At 43.4% G+C, this 21534-nt stretch overlaps 2 protein-coding genes across 2 annotated transcripts; both read right to left on the bottom strand.

The window, feature by feature from the left end:
• Positions 1 to 169: 169 nt before the first annotated feature.
• On the bottom strand, positions 170 to 15864 carry LOC137320269 (probable G-protein coupled receptor 139). Its single transcript, XM_067982055.1, has 4 exons — positions 15664 to 15864; positions 14884 to 14970; positions 5939 to 12684; positions 170 to 3639 (listed from the first exon to the last, which is right to left on the bottom strand). Exons 3-4 carry the CDS (start codon positions 6138 to 6140, stop codon positions 2735 to 2737), a joined length of 1107 nt encoding a protein of 368 aa, XP_067838156.1. The 5' UTR covers positions 6141 to 12684; positions 14884 to 14970; positions 15664 to 15864; the 3' UTR covers positions 170 to 2734.
• Positions 15865 to 20594: 4730 nt separating this feature from the next.
• Positions 20595 to 21067, bottom strand: LOC137320268 (histone H2B 1/2-like). Its single transcript, XM_067982054.1, has one exon. It carries the CDS (start codon positions 21026 to 21028, stop codon positions 20654 to 20656), a length of 375 nt encoding a protein of 124 aa, XP_067838155.1. The 5' UTR covers positions 21029 to 21067; the 3' UTR covers positions 20595 to 20653.
• Positions 21068 to 21534: the final 467 nt, after the last annotated feature.

Here is a 21534-nt window from a genome sequence, read left to right as displayed (position 1 = left end):
CCTGGCAGCTCACTGGGAAAATTACACATGATACAGATGGAGGAGCAAACATTGTAAAGTGATTTTACAATTTCATTTGGGACAATGTCTTTTTATCTCCACGAGGTTTAAGTTTATATTTAGCTTAATGAGCACTTTCACTAAAGAAACTATAGGCTTAAACCATGGCTTTATAAAACAAATAATAATTTATTATTAATACAACCAGAAAAATTGACTTTGCAATTTAAACAACATCTTGGGTTCATGCCCGATTTAGAACTGCTTTAACAACAGAAAAAAATTCTGAATTCTCAAAATGCATAAACGTTTGGAAATCCAGTGTCCATCTCAGACTAAGACCAGAACGAAAGTGATATCCTCACAGTTGGCTCAAACTTGCCGGTAAGATTCCAGGTATTTTGATGGATACTGTTGTAGTGTAGCGTGGCTTTCTCTTGTAACCAGGTCATCTGCTTCACAGGCAATCTGTAAACCTGCATCGAGACATCAAGCTGGGAGATGGCGAGCAGTCAGGAAGATTCCCGGTGAGGTGGTGATGCCAAGAAGCGAAAGGTTGGTGATGCCAGGCGAGGTTGGAGCAGTCGTGATGGATCTGTGTCTCTCCCCACTCAACTTCTGCCCAGCTTTCAAAGACCTTTTAACAGAGAATCACACCTCTGGGACGGCGGTTTGTCAACAATAGGTTCCTGCAAATACAGCCCACGATTGATTGACATTTCACTTGTTTTCTTTCAGTGTCCACAAAATAACCAAGTTCAGTCGACAGGTGTTCAAATGACCGCTGGCCCTTCTGGAATCGTTCTTGTTGCTATGGTGATCCATCCTCTGTTGTGTGATCGTTTGCAATGTGTCATTAATAATCCTTTTAAGAATCCTTTTCCTACACATATGCTGAAGCAGATTTAGTCTCAGTTTTGCTTTTATCAGGTGAATTTTTACTACACAGATCAGCTGGGAAACTCCTGCAGTGAGTAATGGTCAGGGTCAGGTACACAAGACTGAGGGACTTTATTGTGTAGACTCCAGGCATCACCTTTAGTAATGTCAAAATTAAATGCACAAGAGTGTTACCCCGGAACAAACATGAACTGTCCGGCCTGCTCCGCCTGCTGCTGTTCTGCTCGACAGCAGTCCCACTCACTCTCGGCTGATCACACTTTATTTGATTGTTTAATGCTTTCTCTGTTCTATTCTGAGTACTGTCTCTACCCTCCTGTCACTTTAATTTTTTGTCCGTCTTTCATTGTCTCCATTCACTGTTTATAACATTTATCTCTGTTTATTTTCTGTGTGATTTTCTATCTTGTTATTTCCACTTCTACTTCTATCACTTGTGGTTCTTTGTCCGTCTCTCTCTCTCGTTCCATCCCTGTCAGCTTGTTCTACCTTTCATATATATATATGCTTTCTTTCTCTCTCTCTTTCTCTCTTAATTTTCTGTCCTGCCTCACAAACTCTCTTTATTTCTCTCTGTCTCCGAGTAACTCCATCTCTGCCCATCATTGTTTCTATCTCTCTCACACACACTCCCTCCCTTTTATGTGAACCTGTCTTAATTTTTGTGCTTTTTTATCGTTATATTTCTTTTATCCCTGTGTTCGCTCTCCGTCTGTCTGTCTGCCTCGTTCTCTCTCTTTCTGTCCCCTTCTCTCGCTGTCCCCCTCTCCCACTGTCTCTCTCCACCGCTGCCTCTCTCTTTCATTCTGTCTCTCTGCTTCTCAGTCTCTGTCCCTCTCTATCACTCTCTCCCTCTCTGTCTCTCTCCACATCTCACTCTCCTGTCTCTCTCATTCTCTCTCTTTCTGTGTTTCTCTCTCTGTGTTTCTCTCTCAGTCTCTCTCAATGTCTCTCTCACCATCTCTCTCACTGTCTCTCACCCTCTGTTTCTCTCTCAACCTCTGTCTCTCTCTATCTTTCTGTATTACAATCATTCTCTCTATTTTTTTTGCGAATCTCTCCTTGTTTCTCCCTCTCGTCTGTCTCTTCTCTCTCTCTTCACTCTCTCCCTCTCTCTTCTCTCTGTCTCGCTATCTCATTCTCTCCCTCCCCCTCTGTCTCTGTCTCTCTTTTTCCTCTATTTCTCTTTCTCTATGTCTCTGTCCCTCCTCTCTCTCTCTGTATGTCTCTCTCTCTCAGTCTCTCTTTCTCTCTCACTGTCTCGCTGTCTGTCTCTCACCCTCTGCTTCGTTATTATTCTCTGTCTCTCTAAATTTCTGTATTACTATCTCGCTCTCTCTCACTCTCTATCTCTGTGTGTCTCTCTCTTTGTCTCTATCTCTCTCTCTCCCTCTCTCGCTCCGTCTATCCCTTTTGTCGATCTCCCTCTCTTTTCTCATTCTCTTGTTTCCCTCGCTCCCGCTTTCTCCATCTCGTTGTCTCTCTCTCTCTCCCCCTCTCAATCTCTCCCTCCCCATCTCCCTCTCCATCTCCATCTCTCCCTATTTATGTGGAGTGCATCCATTCTGATCAGGCCCACAGCAATGACTTTGATTATCAGCTTAGCCCATTTAGTTCAAGTTCAGCTGATCCATTCAGTGGCTCCATTTTGAGCAACAATTCATGTGTCGTCTGCAGAGCAATTTCGGCCTCAATAGGTTAGATTATCAATAAAATATTTAAGATCATTTCATTTTTCTGTGCTGTTAATATAAAATGCACTTTCCATCCCCTGTGTGGGGGGTGGAGAATGAAATGGGATTTAGTTCCAGTGTTTGAAACCCTTCCCCTCTTTCTATGATTTCACTAATTTAATAATTAGATTGAGCGGGTATTTCACCGCGTTCTTCAGCTCCTCTCTGAATTTAGTCTGGGTCAGGACATAAATACACGTGTTTGTGCAGGAACTGAGAAGCTGCAGCATCTTTGATGCGTGTTCTATAATATAAATAGGGTCAGCGTAGGAGTAATAACCCTGAGTGCCTGTCACTCGCACATAAATGTAAAAGACAATCTTTGTCAGCCATAACAGTAGAAAAGTGCCCGATATACTGAAGAGTAAAATGATAGATTTCTTTCGGTTCTCCATCTCTGGGTCCTTGTGATTTTCTCCATTGCTGCGGCCCCGGAGACCCCTCCGGACTCGACTGGACACTAAAATACGTCTGACCGTCAGAACATTGAGCAGCAAAATTAGACAGACCGGGACACAAGGGGTTAAAATGAGGTCAAACATCTCAAATGCGGCCCATGTGGGAGAAGCGCGGAAGCTCAGTTTAGGCACACAATACCAGGGAATATTATCAATTATATAGTAAGGTTTAATTGTAAAGCACCAGGGGAGACTCTCTAAACAGCCCAGCACACTCACTGTTCCCAGAACCACAGTCCCCGTTCTCTCGGTACAATATTTAATTTTCAGCTTCTCACAACAAATGGCCACAAATCGATCAAAGGTGAAAACGACTGTGGACCAGACAGAAATCCCCGTGGCTGCAGCACCCAAGAAGTAAATAATAGTGCACACGGGAGTAATGTTCAGGAATGATCCTGGGAGATAAATCGGAATAATCCGCCCCAAAATCACACGAACAATAACGACCAAGAGATCGGCCACTGCCATTCCCACCAGGTAGACACTGATACATTTGGAGAGACCGCACTTTCCTCGGGACAGGATCACAATCGCCACCAAGTTAACTGTAAGAGAGAGAAAGGGAAGCAGAGAAATTACTGCTCAGACCTGGAGACAAGGCAGCAGTTTGAGAGGATCTGGGGTGAAATTTCCAGCTTTGTTGCTGCATCGAAGGGCGGAAAGTGATTCATTGACCTGGGCAGCGCTTTCAGGCAGAGAGATGTTTTTAAACACAATGATAAACAATGAATTGGGAGATGGATACAGAAAGTGAATAAAATGAGCACCGGACCCATTGGAAGGGCTGAGTGAGGGATCAGTGCCGGTGGGGAAGGGAGAAGGGGTTTTACACACCGGGAATCCAGCGGATTAAAGCCGGATTTGGGCTCCAGACGGACGCGCAAAGAGATCGAAGATCGGGGTGGTGAGGGGACAGGGGGAGGTGCAGCTGGTTTATTGCTCTGGGTTAAGAGAGCCGACAGGGGCTGGAACTAAACGGGAAAAGCAGCTGGAGACCGAGCCAGTGAGTGAGATTGGGAGGGGGCCAAGGAAAAGGACATGTCGGAGCTGGAGGGGAGTCAGGAGCAGATGGTTTGGGAATTTGGATAAACTGAAGCAAGGGATGAGGAGGCAGAGGATTCCCTGCAGTGGGTGGAATGACTGGGATTCACAGGGAGGGACTGCAAAAGAGTGTTGGAGGGAATCTAATCTACAGGTCCCACCAACACAATCCAACTAATACACTCAACAGTTCATGTCCAGGATTGGTGCCAGGGAACCGCTGTTTTGTATAAAACGTGCTCAATAAATTTACTTTGTACATTCAATTAAAATTAAATTGAAAAGTATTAAATCAACCTCGTTGTGTACTGAATTCCGCCGAGCTTTGAAAATAGATTGTCCGAATAATTCACCACGAACAAGAAATTACTGATTCTATTCTGGAAGTAAATTTTAATTATTATTATTGTTAAGTTGGAAAACAAGGAACATTTACAAAAACAGACTGAGGACCTGACAGGATATAAACATGAGGAGTGAGTCCCACAATAAAAACTCCCCCAATCTGACCACATCATAATAAAACCTTCAAATCACATATTCTATGTTTAATTGTGCTGGAAGTTTCAGCTGTTCATTCTGATGAATTATTCACACCACAGCCTCTCGCTTTCCCTCTCACTCACCCTCTCTATCACTCACTCTACTCTCTTTCTCAAGTCCATTTTCATATCTGATTATATCCTATCATCCTGCCCCTGCATTCTGTTCACCAGACCCGTGTCCCACCGATCCTATTGTCAGTCTCAGTTTGTTAAATAGTGAAGCCTCTGTGGAATAGTTTAATTTTTCTACAGATCATCCAAATCTCCACCTGTTCACCTACACTGTTCACTTCCTCTACAAATCATGGAATAAACAGAATCAAATGCCTCTTCCAGACAGATCTCACAATAATTGAGATTCCTTCTCCTGTAATTAAAAATAAAGCGAGAGATGGCGGGATTGTTCAATTAACAAAACACCAACATGTTACTTATAATCTACAGATAAATAGAAGAGCTCCTGATTCCAAAAGATACAGTGAAAACTGAGACAACATAACATCAAAACATTTCATTTTACAATGAAGTTCATTGATAGCAAGTGAATTCATCGAGAGTGAAGCAGGGAAGGAGATGTGAAAGAATCATCAGCAAACTCAGTTCAGTTGCCTGATATCTGAAGCGGGGTCAGATACACAGATAATGAAATAATATTTTATCACAGTGATAACCAATAAATACATTGTAATCCCAATTAAACTGAAGCATGTTATTGGGGAGGGAGGACATTGAGCTGCCTCCTTGTAACACTGAGACCGTGAGCTGTCTCATTATCAATCACTGAAAACACATTGATGAAAACATATTCCAGGACAGGTCAGTTCCACAACATGAAACAGATCACAGCTCCTGAAGATCTGATCCGAAATCTTAGCCCAGACACCTGATTCCAATATATTCGGTGCAGAGAATAATCCAATAACAATGCTAGGTTTGTATTTACAAAGGTCGCGACAGATAGAATATAACCTCTAACAGACCAAACGTTTAGAAGTTAAGGAGATACCATTATTCAACAGTACATTCACTGCAGATAATAATACAGCATCAATGCCAGGGTTGTATATGGAAAGTTCATTACAGATATAATGCAGCTTCTACAAGACAGAAAGAGCAGAGACTTAACACATTCCATCATTGAACTGATGGAACAGAACAGGCCACCGTGTCAAATATGGTGGGAGAAAAAACAATATGCCAATTACGGCAGCAGAGTTAACACTGATTTCCACCAATAACAGCTGAGATAACGGCTTACCTGGAACTCCAAAGGCTGCAAGAACAGGAAAATAAATCTCTTCTATCCGATGAATTACTGGATATCCCATTTCTGTTGAAGCAGTGACTTCTGTCGGACTGGGAACCACAGCTCCGGCAGGGACTCTGAGCTGATCCATTCCAACTGGCCCAGATTTATACCGGGGACAAGTCTCCACTGACAAGGTTCTCTCTCTGATCATTGCGATTAGTTACAGTTACTTGAACAAACACATTATATCAGCAGCTTTGACTCAGATGAAAATAATGTGTTGGATACAATCCCGGGATCTCAAAGCCCAGGACATTATCTTAATCAGACCTCGCTCGGGAATAAGGCTGAAATCCGTGATCAGACAGGACTGATCCAACAATACTGAGCGGTTTCATTTACAGTTTCCATATAATTGAATTGACCATGTTCACTCCTGGAGATTCATTTATAATTTATATGGATTTTCCGCAGTGTGGACTGAATTCAGGGACACAAGCAGACCCATTAAACTCTGTTCCTGCAGTTTCGCAGTAAAAATATGAATTTTGAGTCTCTGACACGGGGCAGTGAAAGGGCAGGTTGAGGGTTGCAGCCTAGAAATGACTGTGGGTGATATTAGGGGACGGACACTGAACGTCCTCTGACCTTCCTCTCTCCGTTAATTTACTGCAGATGTTTACCTGTTTATTCTGCATTGGTTAAAGGCTCCAGTAAAATTGGGCCAGTGTCACACCGAGCTGAGCTCATGACCCGATTTGGCCTCCACCACAAAGATCCAGTGATTCCCTCACCCTTCTCAATTCCTTCCTCAGCCCATTGCCATTGAAACCCTCATCAACGCCTCTGTTCCCTCCAGACTCCATTTCTCCAACGCACTCCTGGACGGTCACCCAACCTCCACCTTCCATAAACGGGAGCTCTTCCAAAACTCTGTTGTCCGTGTCCAACCAGCACCACGTCCTGCTCCGCCTCACTGACCCTCACTGGCTCCCAGATCCGTATTCCTTATATTTAAAATCCTTATCCTTGGGTTTAAATCCCTCCATGACCCACCACTCCCTATTTAAATACCTACAGTTAAACCACCCATGACCTCCTGATTCATTGGACACTGGCCTCTTGTGGTGGGTCTCCCCTCGCTTGGTTCCACTCTCCTCTCTGATCAGAGCCAGGAGAAGCTTCTCTTCCCACCCTATCACCGCTATCTCTGATGTTTCTAAAGGTTCAATCCTTGGCTCCCTCCTCTTCCTCCACTGTATGCTGCCCTTCAGTGACATAGTCCGCAAAGATGGACCAGCTTTCAGATGGACGCTGTCAAAACCACCCCTCTCTTGACCCTTCCAATGTAATAATCTCTGGAACCAAGAGCAAATTGGCATCTGGCAAATAAGATCAGAGAGATGAATGCGTGGCTCCAAGATTGATGTGGAGGAAGTGGGTTTCGATTTGTGGGGCACTGGCATCAGTACTGGGGAAAGAGAGACGGCTTTCAACTAAATAAGGAGGGGGGAGGGTCCCGGTGAAGAGAAATCTAGAATGCTAAAATGAAAAGACATAGAAGCAGTGCAGGGAAATGATTATGGTAAGGGCAACCAGATTGTGTCAGGAAGGGACAGAGCATATAAATAAAAGAATGCCCTAAAATATAGGGTCCAGGTAAGAAAAAATGGGAATAACACAAATAGGTCGTACTGCGAAAAAAAGTTAAAATGTTGAAACACTTTAAAAAGATAAATCTAAAGGCACTGTATCTGAATGCATGATGCATTCGTAATAAGGTAGAAGAATTAACAGCACAAATAGATGTAAACCAATATGATATAATTGCAATTATGGAGACATGGCTGCAGAGTGACCAAGGCTGCGAGCTGAATATCCAAGGGTATTAGATATTTAGGAAGGACGGGCAAAATGGAAAAGGAGGTGGGGTGGCGTTCATGTAAAGGATGAAATCGGAGCAATAGTGGGAAAGTATATGAGCTCAGAAAATCAAGATGTAGAATCAATCGGGTTGGCATTAAGAAGCACAGGTGGGAGTTGTATTTCGGCCTCCAAACAGTAGTGGTAATGTAGGGGATGGCATCAAACAGGAAATTAGAAATGCATTTAAGAACGGTACTACAGTAATCATGGGTGACTTTAATCTACATATAGACTGGCCAAACCAAATTAGCAAAATACTGTGGAGGATGAATTGCTGGAGTATGTACAAGATTTTTTTTTAGACCAGTACGTTGTGTAGCCAACCAGGGAACAAGCTATCCTAGATTGGGTATTGTGCAATGAGAAGGGGTTAATTAATAATCTTGTTGTGCAGGGTCCTTTAGGGAAGAGTGACCATAATATGATCGAAGTCTTCAATAAGATGGAAAGTTAAGTCGTCCAATCCGAAACAAGGGTCCTAAATCTAAACAAAGGAAACTACGAAAGTATGAAGAGTGAGGTGACTATGATAGATTGAGAAGCTTCATTAAAAGGTATGATGGTGGATAGGCAATGGCTAACATTTCAGGAACGAAAGCATGAAGTGCAACAATTATACATTCCTTTCTGGTGCAAAAACACAAATGGAAAAACGGCCCAACCATGGCTAACAAAAGAAATTAAGGATAGTATTAGATCCAAAGAGGAGTCATATAAATTTGCCAGAAAAAAATGGCAAGACTGAGGATTGGGAGTAGTTTAGAATTCAGCAAAAAAGGACGAAGAGATTGATTAAGAGGGGAAAAATAGAGTATGAGAGTAAACTTGCAAGGAACATAAAAGCAGATTGTAAAAGCTTCGACATGTCTGTAAAAGATTAAAGATTAGTGAAGACAAAGGTAGATCCCTTACAGTCAGAAACATGGTAATTTATAATGGGGAACAAGAAAATGGAAGAGCAATTAAACAAATACTTTGGTTCTGTCTTCACGGAAGAGGACACAAATAACTTCCCAGAAATGCTAGGGAACCAAAGGAGTAGTGAGAAGGAGGAATTAAAGGAAATAGTATTAGTAAAAAAATAGTGCTAGAGAAATTAATGCGACTGAAAGCTGATAAAGCTGTAGGGCCTGATAATCTGCATCCCAGAGTATTAAAAGAGGTAACCATGGAAATAGTTAGCATCTTCCAAATTCTATAGATTATGGAAAAGTTCCTGCAGATTGCGGGGTAGCAAATGTAACCCCACTGCTTAAAAAAGGAGGGAGAGAGAAAACAGGGAACTACTGCTCAGTTAGCCTAACATCAGTAGTAGGGGAAATGCTAGTCTATTATAAAGGATGTGAAAACAGGACACTTAGAAAATATCAACGGGATTAGACAAAGTTGACATGGATTTATGAAAGAGAAATCCTGCTTGACAAACCGACTGGAGTTTTTTGAGGATGTAACTGGTAGGATAGATAAGGGAGAACCAGTGGATGTGGTTTATTTGGATTTTCAGAAGAACTTTGATAAAACACCAAGGGGCAGAAAACGTTGGTGGAGGTTGTCAATAGGCCTCCAAACAGTGGTGGAGATGTGGGAAGGGCATTAAACAGGAAATTAGAAATGCATGCAAGTAGGGTACAACTGTAAGCATGGGTGAATTTAATTTACATATAGATTGGTCAAACCAAATTAGCAATAATACTGTGGGGGAGGAATTCCCGGAGTGTGTACGTGATGGATTTCTAGACCAATATGTTGAGGAACCAACGAGAGAAAAGGCGATCCTAGACTTGGTATTGTGCAATGAGAAAGGATTAATTAACAATCTTGTTGTGTGGGGTCCCTTAGGGAAGAGCGACCATAACATGATAGAATTCCTCATTAAGATGGAGAGTGAAGTAATTGAATCTAAAACTAGGGTCCTGAATCTAAATAAAGGAAATTACAAAAGTATGAGGTGTGAGTTGGCGAGGATAGATTGGGGAACTTTACTAAAAGGGATGATGGTGGATAGTCAATGGCTAATATTAAAAGAATGTGTGCAGGAATTAAAACAATTATTCCTTCATGTCTGGCCCAAAAATAAAACAGGAAAGGTGGCTCAACCGTGGCTTACAAAAGAAATTAGGGATAGAATTAGATTCAAAGAGGAGACAGATAAAATTGCCAGAAAAAGCGGCAAGCCTGAGGATTGGGAGCAATTTAGAATTCAGCAAGGGAGAACAAAGAGATTGATTAAGAGGGGAAAATAGAGTATGAAAGTAAACTAGCTGGGATCATTCTTTAAATATGTCAAGAGAAAAAGATCAGTGAAGAGAAATGTAGGTCCCTTAAGGAGGGGACCGAGTTTAACATATCAAAGTTTGCATATGATACAAAGATGGGAGGGAAAGTAGAGAGTGAGGAGGACATGAAAAACCGACAAGGGGATATAGACAGGCTGGGTGAGTGGGCAGAGATTTGGCAGATGCAATACAATATTGGAAAATGTGAGGTTATGCACTTTGGCAGGAAAAATCGGAGAGCAAGTTATTATCTTAATGGCGAGAAACTGGAAAGTACTGCATTACAAAGGGATCTGGGGGTCCTAGTGCAAGAAAATCAAAAAGTTAGTTTGCAGGTGCAGCAGGTGATCAAGAAGGCCAACGGAATGTTGGCTTTTATTGCTAGGGGGATAGAATATACAAACAGGGAGGTATTGCTGCAGTTTTATAAGGTATTGGTGAGACCGCACCTGGAATACTGCATACAGTTTTGGTGTCCATACTTAAGAAAATACATACTTGCTCTCGAGGCAGTACAAAGAAGGTTCACTCGGTTAATCCCGGGGTTGAGGGGGTGGACATATGAGGAGAGGTTGTGTAGATTGGGACTCTACTCATTGGAGTTCAGAAGAATGAGAGGCGATCTTATTGAAACATATAAGATTGTGAAGGGGCTTGATCGGGTGGATGCGGTAAGGATGTTCCCACGGATGGGTGAAACTAGAACTAGGGGACATAATCTTAGAATAAGGGGCTGCTCTTTCAAAACTGAGATGAGGAGAAACTTCTTCACTCAGAGGGTAGTAGGTCTGTGGAATTTGCTGCCCCAGGAAGCTGTGGAAGCTACATCATTAAATAAATTTAAAACAGAAATAGACAGTTTCCTAGAAGTAAAGGGAATTAGGGGTTACGGGGAGCGGGCAGGAAATTGGACATGAATTTAGATTTGAGGTTAGGATCAGATCAGCCATGATCTTATTGAATGGCGGAGCAGGCTCGATGGGTCGATTGGCCTACTCTTGCTCCTATTTCTTATGTTCTTATGTTCTTATGTAAAGTAAGAAATGGGGGAAATTATAATGGGGAACAAAGAAATGGCAGAACAATTAAATACATACTTTGATTCTGTCTTCACAAAGGAGGACACAAATAACCTCCCGGAAATGTTAGGGAACCTTAGGTCCAGTGAGAGGGAGGAACTGAAGGAAATCTGCATCAGTAACAAAATTGTGCTAGCGAAATTAATGGGGCTAAAGGCTGACAAAACCTCAGGGCCTGATAATCTCCATCCCAGAGTACTAAAGGAAGTGGCCCTGGAAATAGTGGATGCATTGGGGTCATCTTCTAAAATTCTATAGACTGGAGGGTGGCAAATGTAACCCCACTATTTAAAAAAGGAGGAAGAGAAAAAACAGGGAATTACAGACCAGTTAGCCTAACTTCAGTAGTGCGGAAAATGCTAGAGTCAATTATAAAGGATGTGATAACAGAACACTTGGAAGGCATTAACGGGATTGGACAAGGTCAGCAAGGATTTATAAAAGGGAAATCATGCTTAACAAATCTACTGGAGTTTTTTCAGGAGGCAACTTGTAGAAAAGATAGGGGCAAACAAGTGGATGTGGTGTACTTAGATTTTCAGAAGGCTTTTGTAAAGGTCCCACATAAGAGGTTAGTGTGCAAAATTAAAGCACATGGGACTGAGGGAATATACTAGCATGGATTGAGAATTGGTTGACAGACAGGAAACAGAGAGTAGGAATAAACAGGTCTTTTTCCGGGTGGCAGGCAGTGACTAGTGGGGTACCGCAGGTATCAGTGCTTGAATGAGGGAACTGAATGTATCATTTCCAAGTTTGCAGATGACGCAAAGCTGGGGTGGAATGTGAGCTGTGAGGAGGATGCAAAAAGACTCCAATGTGATTTAGACAAGTTGGGTGAGTGGGCAAGAACATGGCAGAAACAGTATAATGTGGGTAAATGTCAGGTTATGCACTTTAGTTGTAAAAAAAGGCAGATTAGTATCTGAATGGTGATAGATTGGGAAAAGGGGAGGTGCAACAAGACCTGGGTGTCCTTGTACACCAGTCGCTGAAAGCGAGCATTCAGGTGCAGCAAGCAGTTAGGAAGGCGAATGGTATGTTGGCATTAATTGCAAGAGGATTTGAGTACAGGAACAGGGATATCTTACTGCAGATGTACAGGGCCTTGGTGAGACCACATCTGGAGTATTGTGTGCAGTTTTGGTCTCCTTATCTGAGGAAGGATGTCCTTGCCATGGAGGGAGTGCAACAAAGGTTTAGCAAAATGATTCCTTGGATGGCAGGCCTGACGTATGAGGAGAGATTGCGTCGACTAGGCCTATACTCACTAGAGTTTAGAAGAATGAGTGGTGATCTCATCGAAACATATAAAATTCTAACAGGACTAGACAGACTAGATGCAGGGAGGATGTTCCCGATGGCTGGGGAGTCCAGAACCAGGGGCCACAGTCTCAGGATACGGGGTATGCCATTTAGAACCGCGATGAGGAGAAATTTCTTCACTCAGAGGGTGTTGAACCTGTGGAATTTTCTAACACAGAAGACAGTGGAGGTCAAGTCATTAAATATATTCAAGAAGGAGATAGATATATTTCTTAATGCTAAAGGGATCAAGGGATATGGGGGAAAAAGCGGGAACAGAGTACTGAGTTAGACGATCAGCCATGATCACTTTGAATGGTGGAACGGGCCTGAAGGGCCGAATGGCCTACTCTTGCTCCTATTTTCTATGATTCTATGATTCATTCTGCATCTGTCAGTCTCCAGTACTACAAGAGTGTGGGATTCATTCTTTAACTGTCACTCTCTGGTACTATATGTGAGTTTGGGATTCATTCTATATCTGTCAGTTTCTGGTACTGTGTGTGAGTGAGGAATTCATTCTGTATCTGTCAGCCATTGCTACATTGTGTGAGTGTGGGATTCATTCTATATTTGTCAGTCTCTGGTACTGTATCTGAATGTGAGATTCATTCACCTGTAAGTAATTTGTATCTCTTTTTACAGTATGGCATTCAAAACTGTATTTATAATACATTAATATATAAATAATTTTTCACACAGTGTTTAATTGGTAGATAATGATACACTTTAAATTTAATGCTGTAGGTTTAATCAGATAATGTGTGTGCTTTTTGGAGTACTATTAAATCTGTATCTCGGTGAACACAATTGTGAATTACAATGTATCATTCAAACTGACATGGTGACATTTTTGAACTTGTATATAATGTGTAGCTCAGTCTGTACCAATGGAATTGATGCTGTATTTTTCAGTCTGACACTGCGTGAGATTTTTGGACTGGAATGTAATGTGTAGCTCAGTCTGCACGAATGTAAGTGACTGAGATTAATTCTGTATCTCTCAGTCTCTGGTACTGTGTGTGACTGTGGGATTCATTCTCTATCTGTCAGTCTCTAAAAATGTTTGAGAGTGTGGGATATATTCTGTGCCTTGTCAGTACTGTGTGTGATTGTGCGATTCATACTACATATTCATTCGCTGGTACTGTACGTGAACGTGCGATTCATTTTGTACATGCAGTCTCTGCTACTGTGTGAGTTTGAGATTAATTGTGTAAATGTCAGTCTCTGGTACTGTATGTGAGTTTGTAATTCATTCTTTACCTGTCAGTCTCTGATACGGTGTCAGTGTGGGATTAATTCTATATCTGACATTCTCTGGTATTCTATGTGAGTATGGTGTTCATTCTGTATATCCTGTCTCTGGTCGTGTGTGTGTGGGATTCATATGTTACTTGTCAGTCTCTGGTGTGGGAGTGGGATTGATTCTGTATCTTTCCGTCCCTGATACTGTATATCAGTGAGGGATTCATTCCGTATCTCTGTCTCTGGTACTGTATCTGAGTGTAAGAGTCATTCTGTATCTTTATATTATTTTTCTCTCAGATTACATTTTGCAATTCGAAACTGTAGCTTTAATATCTTAATGATTAAATAGTTTTTCTCTCATTATTTAATTGGTAAATATAGATACACTTTAGGATTTGATGCTGTAGGTTTTAATCAGATCATGTGTGCGCTTTTTGGGCTACTCTTAAGTCTGTATCTCTGTGAATAAAATTGTGAATGATAATATATCTTTCAAATTGAAATGGTGACCTTTTTGAATTGGTCTATATGTAGCTCAGTCTGTACCAATGAAATTGATGCTGTATCTTTAAATCTCATACTATGAGTGTGTTCTGAACTGGTATCTAATTTGTTCCTCAGATTAAACTACCTTTCAGTGTCTCTCAATCTGATATTGTATATGAGCTTTGGACTTGTATGCAATTTGATTCTCACTTTTCAGATGGATACTGCAAGTATTAAAATCACATGTGTGTGAGTTCTGGGCTAGTATTGAATTTGAATCTCAGGATACATTAAATTATTGGGATTCATTCTGTAGCTTTCAATCAGGTACCAAGTGTGATTTCTATCTGGTATTTAATTAGTAGCTAATGTTGCCCTATTGTGAGATTGACGCAGTGCCTTTCAATCTGAAAGTGTGATTTCGGACTGGGACTTTTGTATCTACCTGTCAGCAGTACTGAGTTAGGGGGAAATGGAAACAGTGTCTACTGCAACTGCTCTGTATGACTGTTGGATTGAAAGTGTGTTTGGAACTTTGGGTCAGTGAGGTACTGACTATTTCTGCTGTCTGAGACTGTGGAACTAATGACCTGTCTGCGTCTCCGTGCTCTGTGAGTGATAATGTACCTACTGTGTGTGAGAAGGAGCTGGCTGCACTGTTCCTTGTGCCTCGAGTGGAGGAAACATCACAATTATTCTGAGTCCTTCAAGGATTTGCCTGTAGGAAGAAAAAGTATCTTTTGTAACTCAAGAACAGGTGAGGTAGAAAATACAAAAGTGATCAGTTTAATATCTCTGTTAATAATCATTTTCAATATCCACAAATGAAAACCAGCGATACAGTGTCAGTGTTTGACTCCACTGCAGCACTCAGCTTCTGCATACCAGGTGCAGGTGTATTGGGCTGTTTTACAATAATTTAGTGACATCCAAACACAACCCAACCCTTGAACTGGTCCATGAATGGGACTACCCGATGGGGCAGGGTCCTTTATACAGGTCAGGTTTCTAATCCCCTCTCCCATGGAACTAACCCTTCAAACGAAACCAAACAGTCGCTGTTTAAAATGTGTCCTTCACACTTTTCACCTGATGCCTGCAATAGATGATCTTTGTATAACTCCCCACATCCTTAATCTCCGGGTCTGTTTTCACTGTTCACTGTCCAATAGCAATAAACACGGTGAGACTGGAACTAAACCAGGAACATTCACTACTGGTTTGGGGAGAGAAAGCAGCAATGATTTTAAATAGCAGGTTCTTCCCATTCTGTCTCCCTTCCCCTGGACACACCCTGTACACACACAGCCCCAGAATGGTCTCTCCCTTCCCCGCTCACTCCATGTTCCGGGACCATTTCCTGATCCACTCCGCCTCTTACAAACAGCCCCCGGACTCCCCCTGAACTTACCCCGGTCTCAATGCCGATCTCTGAGCCCATCTGCGGACACGGTCCCGGAGCGATGAGCTGCTGTAACGAGGCTGCTGTTTGCTCCCTTACCCCGGGGCCGTGATCTCTCCATTCCCGCCTGTTTTAAACCATCTTCTTCCACTCACTGAGGGAATGGCCCCACAGGCCGAGTTGGGGAGCGCGCATGCGCTCGTCTGCTCATCAACAACACTGTGAAGAGCAACCGCGATAAACACACACTGCGCACGCGTATTCCATATTTAGCCGCGCATGCGCATACACTGAACGTCCTGCGACCGAAGACCCAGTTCACGCATGTGCGGTTTTATCACAACCGTTGGAGGCGGGGTCGCTGTCATTCGGAAGCCAACCGTGCCTGGAGGGAGTGACTGAGATTAAACCTGTTTACAGCCGTGCCTGGAGGGAGTGACTGAGATTAAACCTGTTTACAGCCGTGCCTGGAGGGAGTGACTGAGATTAAACCTGTTTACAGCCGTGCCTGGAGGGAGTGACTGAGATTAAACCTGTTTACAGCCGTGCCTGGAGGGAGTGACTGAGATTAAACCTGTTTACAGCCGTGCCTGGAGGGAGTGACTGAGATTAAACCTGTTTACAGCCGTGCCTGGAGGGAGTGACTGAGATTAAACCTGTTTACAGCCGTGCCTGGAGGGAGTGACTGAGATTAAACCTGTTTACAGCCGTGCCTGGAGGGAGTGACTGAGATTAAACCTGTTTACAGCCGTGCCTGGAGGGAGTGACTGAGATTAAACCTGTTTACAGCCGTGCCTGGAGGGAGTGACTGAGATTAAACCTGTTTACAGCCGTGCCTGCAGGGAGCTACTGAGGGGAAGGCAGCTTTTTGAGGGGGAGAGAATTCCTAAACGCAGCCATCTTTCCCTACACCGACAGAGTAAATGCGCAGGTTAAATTACACAGTTACCCATGTTCTCATACTGTATATTCTCCCCTCAAAGTGAAAAGCCACATCACTCCTACACGTTCGTTCATTGTCTTGTTATAATGTAATAATTAGTCAGCTGGAATAACGGTATCCGGCGCTTTATGTGCAAAGAGCCATTGAATAGGTCATTGTGAAGAGTCCATCTTCTGATACTATTTCCTGTATAGATATAGAAAAGACCCGCCAATTTCAGAGTAGGAAAGGAGCGAATTAATCGAAAGCCTCATTTGCAGGTAACGATATTAAAATCTCTCCCTTTGTTTTATTCTGCATTTGCCGTCACAAATTCATGGCGCTATTTTAGGAAAAGATTTATCTTATCAACAACTTATCTGTAACGGACGGCAATGATTCAATGATCTGTGACGGACGGCAATAAGACCCCATTCAGCAATCTTCAAACGGGACAAATATCAGTTTATTCTGTAAATGTAACAAATGACACATTATCGGCCAGCCCCTTCTAACCGGCTTCACTGGGACAGAGAGAAGCGACTGATTTCTGATCTTCTCCCTGAAAGCGGTGCTAATGTCACAATCGGACGAGGGAGGGGAAATATGAACGGGCTCGACAGGAAAGGGAAAATAATTGAGTGAAACAGTGGGAGATTCGTGTGGGTCCCTTTCCCCGCTCTTGTTAGCAGAGTGCGGGGAATGGGAAGGGGCCAAAAGCATCAAACACCGGTTTCATTCTATTAACAGTTACAGGCCTCAGGCCAAGCGATGAATTCGACAATTTGATGAGGTGCCGGGAGCAATGAGCCGCTCTTCCATCTCTGGTTGGTAATTCAGCGCTGAGGTTGAGCAGTTCAAACAGCAGATTGAAGTTTGCTCCCTAAATAAATGAGCAGATTCACCAAAAATACATCGGGCTTAAAGGGTTAAATTCTGTGGGCAGGTGGCATAAACTTGTATCCGCTTGAGTTTGATAAGTTTTCAATGAGAGTGAGAATTGTATCGAATTGTTAACGGTAAAGGACTGAATGAGGAATGGAAACAGCCTCTGTCTCCACTGTTCGATGTGACGGTGGGATTGAAAATCCATTGCGGAGCTCGGATCACCGCGGGACTGACGACTCCTGCTGACTGTTAAATTAATAACAACTCTATGTCTCCGGTTTCTGTGTGTGAGAAAGTAGCTGTTGTGTGTGAGATAACTGGGGAACGGGTGCGGAGGGAAATATATATCAAAATGTTAAATGTGTCTGGTAAGGATCATTTTAAAATGTAAAGAAAGAAAGATTTTCTTTTGACAAATCGAATATTTCCTCTCCTAAAATTGGCGGACTTTTTGAAATTGAGGATTAATTACAGCTCAGTCAATCGGAACCAGCAATTTCCAGTGTTTAATTCAATCCTCAGAGTTCAGTTTAAACCAGGAACGCTCCTTACCACGATGGACGAATCGGCACTCTACACCAGTATCCCCCACGATGACGGCATCGCTGCGACAGCCTCAATACTCAACACCAACAACAGCCAATCTCCAGACGCCATCCTGGATCACAATGTCTTCACCTTCGACAACCAGTTCTTTACCCAAACACACGGAACAGCCATGGGGACCAAATTCGCACCCCAATACGCCAACATTTTCATGCACATGTTCGAGCAGGACTTCTTCACTGCACAAGACCTCCAACCAACACTATACACCAGATACATCGACGATATTTTCTTCCTATAGACTCACTGCGAAGAATCACTGAAGAGACTACACGATTACATCAATAAGTTCCATCCCACCATCAAACTCACCATGGACTACTCCTCAGAATCGGTTTCATTCTTGGACACACGAATCTCCATCAAAGACGGGCACCTCAGCACCTCACTCTACCGCAAGCCCACGGACAACCTCACGATGCTCCACTTCTCCAGCTTCCACCCCAACCACGTCAAAGAGGCCATCCCCTATGGACAGGCCCTGCGAATACACAGGATCTGCTCAGATGAGGTGGAATGCGATGGACACCTACAGATGCTGAAAGACGCACTCATAAGAACGGGATATGATGCTCGACTTGGCGATCGACAGTTCCGACAGGCCGCAGCGAAAAATTGAATAGACCTCCTCAGAAGACAAACACGGGACGCAACCAACAGAGTGCCCTTCATCGTCCAGTACTTCCCCGGAGCGGAGAAACTGCGCTATGTTCTTCGCAGCCTTCAACATGTCATCGATGACGACGAACACCTCGCTAAGGCCATCCCCACACCTCCACTACTCGCCTTTAAACAGCCACCCAACCTCAAACAGACCATCGTTCGCAGCAAATTACCCAGCTTTCAGGAGAACAGCGTCCACGACACCACACAACCCTGCCATGGCAACCTCTGCAAGACAGGCCAGATCATCGACACAGATACCACCATGTGACTTGGCCAACGTTGTCTACCTCATACGCTGCAGGAAAGGATGCCCTCCGCAGAGCATGGTACATCGGCGAGACCATGCAGACACTGCGACAACGGATGAATGGGCACCGCACAACAATCGCCAGGCTGGAGGGTTCCCTCCCAGTCAGGGAACACTTCAGCGGTCAAGGATACTGAGCCTCCGATCTTCGGGTAAGCGTTCTCCAAGGCGGCCTTCGAGACACACGACAATGCACAATTGTCGAGCAGAAATTGACAGCCAAGTTCCGCACCCATGAGGACGGCCTCAACCGGGATCTTGAGTTCATGTCTTGGCTACATGTAACCCCAACTGATGTAGAGTCATCCAAACTCAAGTCGTAGTTGGCTTGTTCTCCATACACAGATGCGGCCGGACCTGCTGCGATTTCCAGCAAAAAAAAGTTCTCTGTTTTTAATACAAACCCCAGCATCTGCTACATTTGACCCCTTGTGACCCCACCTCAGTATTCTTGGATGTAATGTTTCCCTGACTAACCTGTTTGAACACCATTCACTCCTTTGATGGCTGTGATTATCTCTCTGCCGAGGTGTGATAAAGGGCAGTTAGAAAGATTATCTTTAATCACCAGGCATTGTTCTCTGACTATATATATGCTGTGCCTTTATGCATCTCTTCACTTCACCTGACGGAGGAGCAAAGCTCCGAAAGCTTGTGATTTCAAATAAAGACTATCAGTATTGTGTACGTTTGGAATGTGATATGACAACTGTATTGTATGTATTGCTGCAAATTTTATGAATAAAGCATATTTTTTGAAAAAAAAAGATTTCAAATAAAGACTATGACCGGGTGTTGTGCGTCTGCTTACAGTTTAAAACTGACTGGGTGTCGGGCTCCAGCCAATTAATGCTCGGGCCGGTCTCTCACAGGGCTTAAATAGGCGGCCGTACAGCAGACTCCGTATTAATAGTCTGTGTATTCCACATTGAGAATGAATCAGAAAATATCCAGGACCAAGCAGACTCTTAAATTCCGTATGATTCTCCGTTCGCTTTCAAACGGGCGGGAATAAACGCCCATTCACAGCATTTGGTAACGGGTCAGATTTCAGCTCAATCTTTGTAAAAATAACAAACCACAGATTGTGGATTGATCCCTGTTCAAAGGAGCTGCTGCGGGATCTAAACCGGAGCCGAGACTCCTGGTGTTATAAGTGGAACAGTTACGGAGGCTTTAGACTATTCTGTCCTCGGTGTGAAGTCCCTTTAAGTATTACTACCTAACAAAAGGTTGCGGTTCATAAACTCATATCCGAAAAATGAAGAAGAAATGTCTGAAGTCTGACCCACCGCCCTTAAAACGGCTCTGAAGGGCAGATGTGGGGGAAAGTGCGGAATATGCAGGGGAATGAGGGTCAGAGACACGTTCTTGGTCATTGGGACTAAACTGAACAGCGACACACAGATTATACCGGGCAGTGATCAAGAGAATCTTCCAGATTTCAAGGTAAATTACAAAAGAATTATTCACAGAAAGACAGCTAGTATCAAACTATCAAAAGTAAACTGATTCCATACATGTATCGGTACAGCGTCTTCAGAGATCCTGTGGGTGGCTCTTACAAGAGCCTTTGTGTTTTAGGTTTTATTTCAGTTGATTGTCGAGTTTTACTTGGAGCTGGTGTACTTGGTCACCGCCTTTGTCCCTTCCGACACGGCGTGCTTGGCCAGTTCTCCGGGCAGCAGCAGGCGCACGGCGGTCTGGATCTCCCGGGAACTGATGGTGTGGCGTTTATTATAATGGGCCAGGCGGGAAGCCTCACCCGCGATGCGCTCGAAAATATCGTTCACAAAGGAGTTCATGATGCTCATGGCCTTGGAGGAGATGCCGGTGTCGGGGTGAACCTGCTTCATCACTTTGTAGATGTAGATGGAATAACTCTCCTTCCTCGACTTTCTCCGCTTCTTCCCGCCCTTGGCTGGTGCTTTATTCAGGGTTTTCTTGGCGCCCTTCTTGGCAGCTGCTTTCTTGTCCTCAGGCATTTTCCAAACTCCAATTTCAGATCCAGAAATGAACCAAATCCGCTCCGAGCTCGGATTAAATAGGCAGACGTCATCGCCCCATGCTAATGAGGGATGGGTGAAGGCAATGATTGTGATTGGACGGTGAGAGTGATGTCACAATACTTTTTGGTTTAACGCTTTGATTGGTTTCTTCAGATACCCAATCAGATTTAGTTCTTGCGACCAATCACAAACACGCTTACACTGCACATTCTCCGGTTTGAGCAATTTGTTCGGAACTGTTGCAGTTCTGCTTCCGGCCAGTAGATGTCCCCAAACCCCGGGACACTGATGAGGGAGGGACAGAACAAAACTAATTATTCACATGATATTGCACGAGTGGGATTGGAAAAAAATGGGAATGGAGACGAGCTGCAAATACATTAGTTGTAATGCTGTGTTAAATTCTCATAATTAATTTAGGGGGTACAGTCTATACTGAGGGAGACTGCGACAAAATACAAGAAGACTTTAATAAGCTTGCC

This window comes from Heptranchias perlo, chromosome 3 (genome assembly GCF_035084215.1).
Source record: "Heptranchias perlo isolate sHepPer1 chromosome 3, sHepPer1.hap1, whole genome shotgun sequence".
In the NCBI taxonomy this organism is placed as follows: Eukaryota; Metazoa; Chordata; class Chondrichthyes; order Hexanchiformes; family Hexanchidae; genus Heptranchias; species Heptranchias perlo.
This window is presented reverse-complemented; position numbering and strand designations above follow the sequence as displayed.

Bases quoted from the DNA above. Each gene is read 5' to 3' on its own strand.
- LOC137320269 (XM_067982055.1), bottom strand. From the start codon at position 6,140: ATGATCAGAGAGAGAACCTTGTCAGTGGAGACTTGTCCCCGGTATAAA. The intron at 3,640-5,938 runs GTAAGCCGTTAT...TCTCTCTTACAG, and splicing joins TGCAGCCTTTGGAGTTCCAG to TTAACTTGGTGGCGATTGTG.
- LOC137320268 (XM_067982054.1), bottom strand. From the start codon at position 21,028: ATGCCTGAGGACAAGAAAGCAGCTGCCAAGAAGGGCGCCAAGAAAACC.